This window comes from Anopheles aquasalis, chromosome 3, assembly GCF_943734665.1.
Source record: "Anopheles aquasalis chromosome 3, idAnoAquaMG_Q_19, whole genome shotgun sequence".
Lineage (NCBI taxonomy): Eukaryota > Metazoa > Arthropoda > Insecta > Diptera > Culicidae > Anopheles > Anopheles aquasalis.
The window spans coordinates 8,812,501-8,813,828 of record NC_064878.1 but is presented as its reverse complement, the minus strand read 5'-3'; the positions used below and the strand labels follow the sequence as shown (position 1 = coordinate 8,813,828).

Below are 1,328 nucleotides of genomic sequence, written 5' to 3'. Positions count from 1 at the left end.
ACCACCCGACGCACGTCCGATTGTCGTTATCATTCAGCTCGTGGATCTTCCTCAAGCATTAAAATCCCGCGACAAAAGCGAACCAACACACGAACAGCAGCACCGGCAGCACCGGCAGCATCAGGAGCCGAACACAACCGCGTTGCTCTCGGTTTCACGAACATATCCGCCACGGTCGGAAGGCTTGGGGCCGCGAACCGAAAACACGAGAGCCGACCCGCTAGCCGCGAGCATAAGCTGATCTGCGCAGGAAAGGAAAATTCGCAGAACGGGGCGCCCGCGCGAAACCAACGGTGGCCAGTTCGGTTGCGTCCAGCGGTGCGGTCGGGAGCTCATCTCGCACCGAGTCCTTGCACCGAGTGGCACCGACAGTGATCGCGATCCTCGAGGATCCCGTGTAAGTGAGTGTGCCAAGTGATATTAAAGACCCCCAAAAAAAAACAGTGAAGTCATGCCAGTGCCGTCCAGTATCAGCAATCGCTCGTCAGGCGACCCAGTGAAGGGACAGAATGGAGTTGGGTTGACCAACCGGCCAACTGGTAAAACCATGCTCCATCAATCGCGTACCCGCTTTCTGCCCGTTGAATTCGACCGGAATGGGGTAGGTTTTTGTTAGGAAGGGAAGGGAGCTTGTGAGAGTGAAGTGAAGGGTTGTTGTGGTGATCTGCGTGATCGACGTGCTGAAGCCACTGGCCGCTCCGTCGAAAGAGGTGCTGAAGCTGAAGATTGACATAATGTTTTGATGCAAATACGATGCGCTTAGGACGAGAGAAAAGAACCAGAACCTGTGCCAGCCAGCTGCTATTTAATTTTAGATAGAGTACCACCTACCACCTATTGGTACTTGGTACACCCGTAGATCGTTCGTGTGCATTATGTGTAGAGTCCGCGTGTCCCTAGAGAGAGAGGGATACGGTCAACATCATTCCGAGCAGCAGGTGTTGCTCTGTTGTTGAACTTCTTCAACCGATCCTGTGATTACTCAATTCTGGTGCAGTTCTATCCAAGAACGCGGTGTCTATTGCTTCCATTCTACATCAGCGCCAACTAAACACAACCGGAAAACGGCGCATGGAAGCGCGACCTTCACGCTGCGCGCGTCCGTGACCGGTTGTAATCAACAAGTTCCAACCAGAACAGTTCGTGCGCAGAGCTCCTCCGAAAAAAAAATGCGCGATTGCTCGCTCTGCGATGATGGTTTTTGGCTCACGCTATACGCCGGTGGATGTCGGGGCAGCAGCAGCAGCATAGGGTTTATGCTGCTTTTTGCAGCCTCTCTAACCTTTGTTTCTCCTCCGATTAAAATTATACAGTCAGTCAGGATTTCG

The 1,328-nt window shown here is 52.9% G+C and overlaps 1 protein-coding gene across 1 annotated transcript in view; it reads left to right on the top strand.

Moving 5' to 3' along the window:
• The first annotated feature begins 286 nt into the window (after positions 1–286).
• Positions 287–1,328, top strand: part of LOC126577232 (calpain-B-like) — a 5,219-nt gene continuing 4,177 nt past the window's right edge. The window contains exon 1 of the mRNA XM_050238698.1: positions 287–601. Coding sequence (XP_050094655.1) covers positions 452–601 — 150 coding nt within the window. The 5' untranslated portion in view covers positions 287–451. The remainder of the gene's footprint in view (positions 602–1,328) is intronic.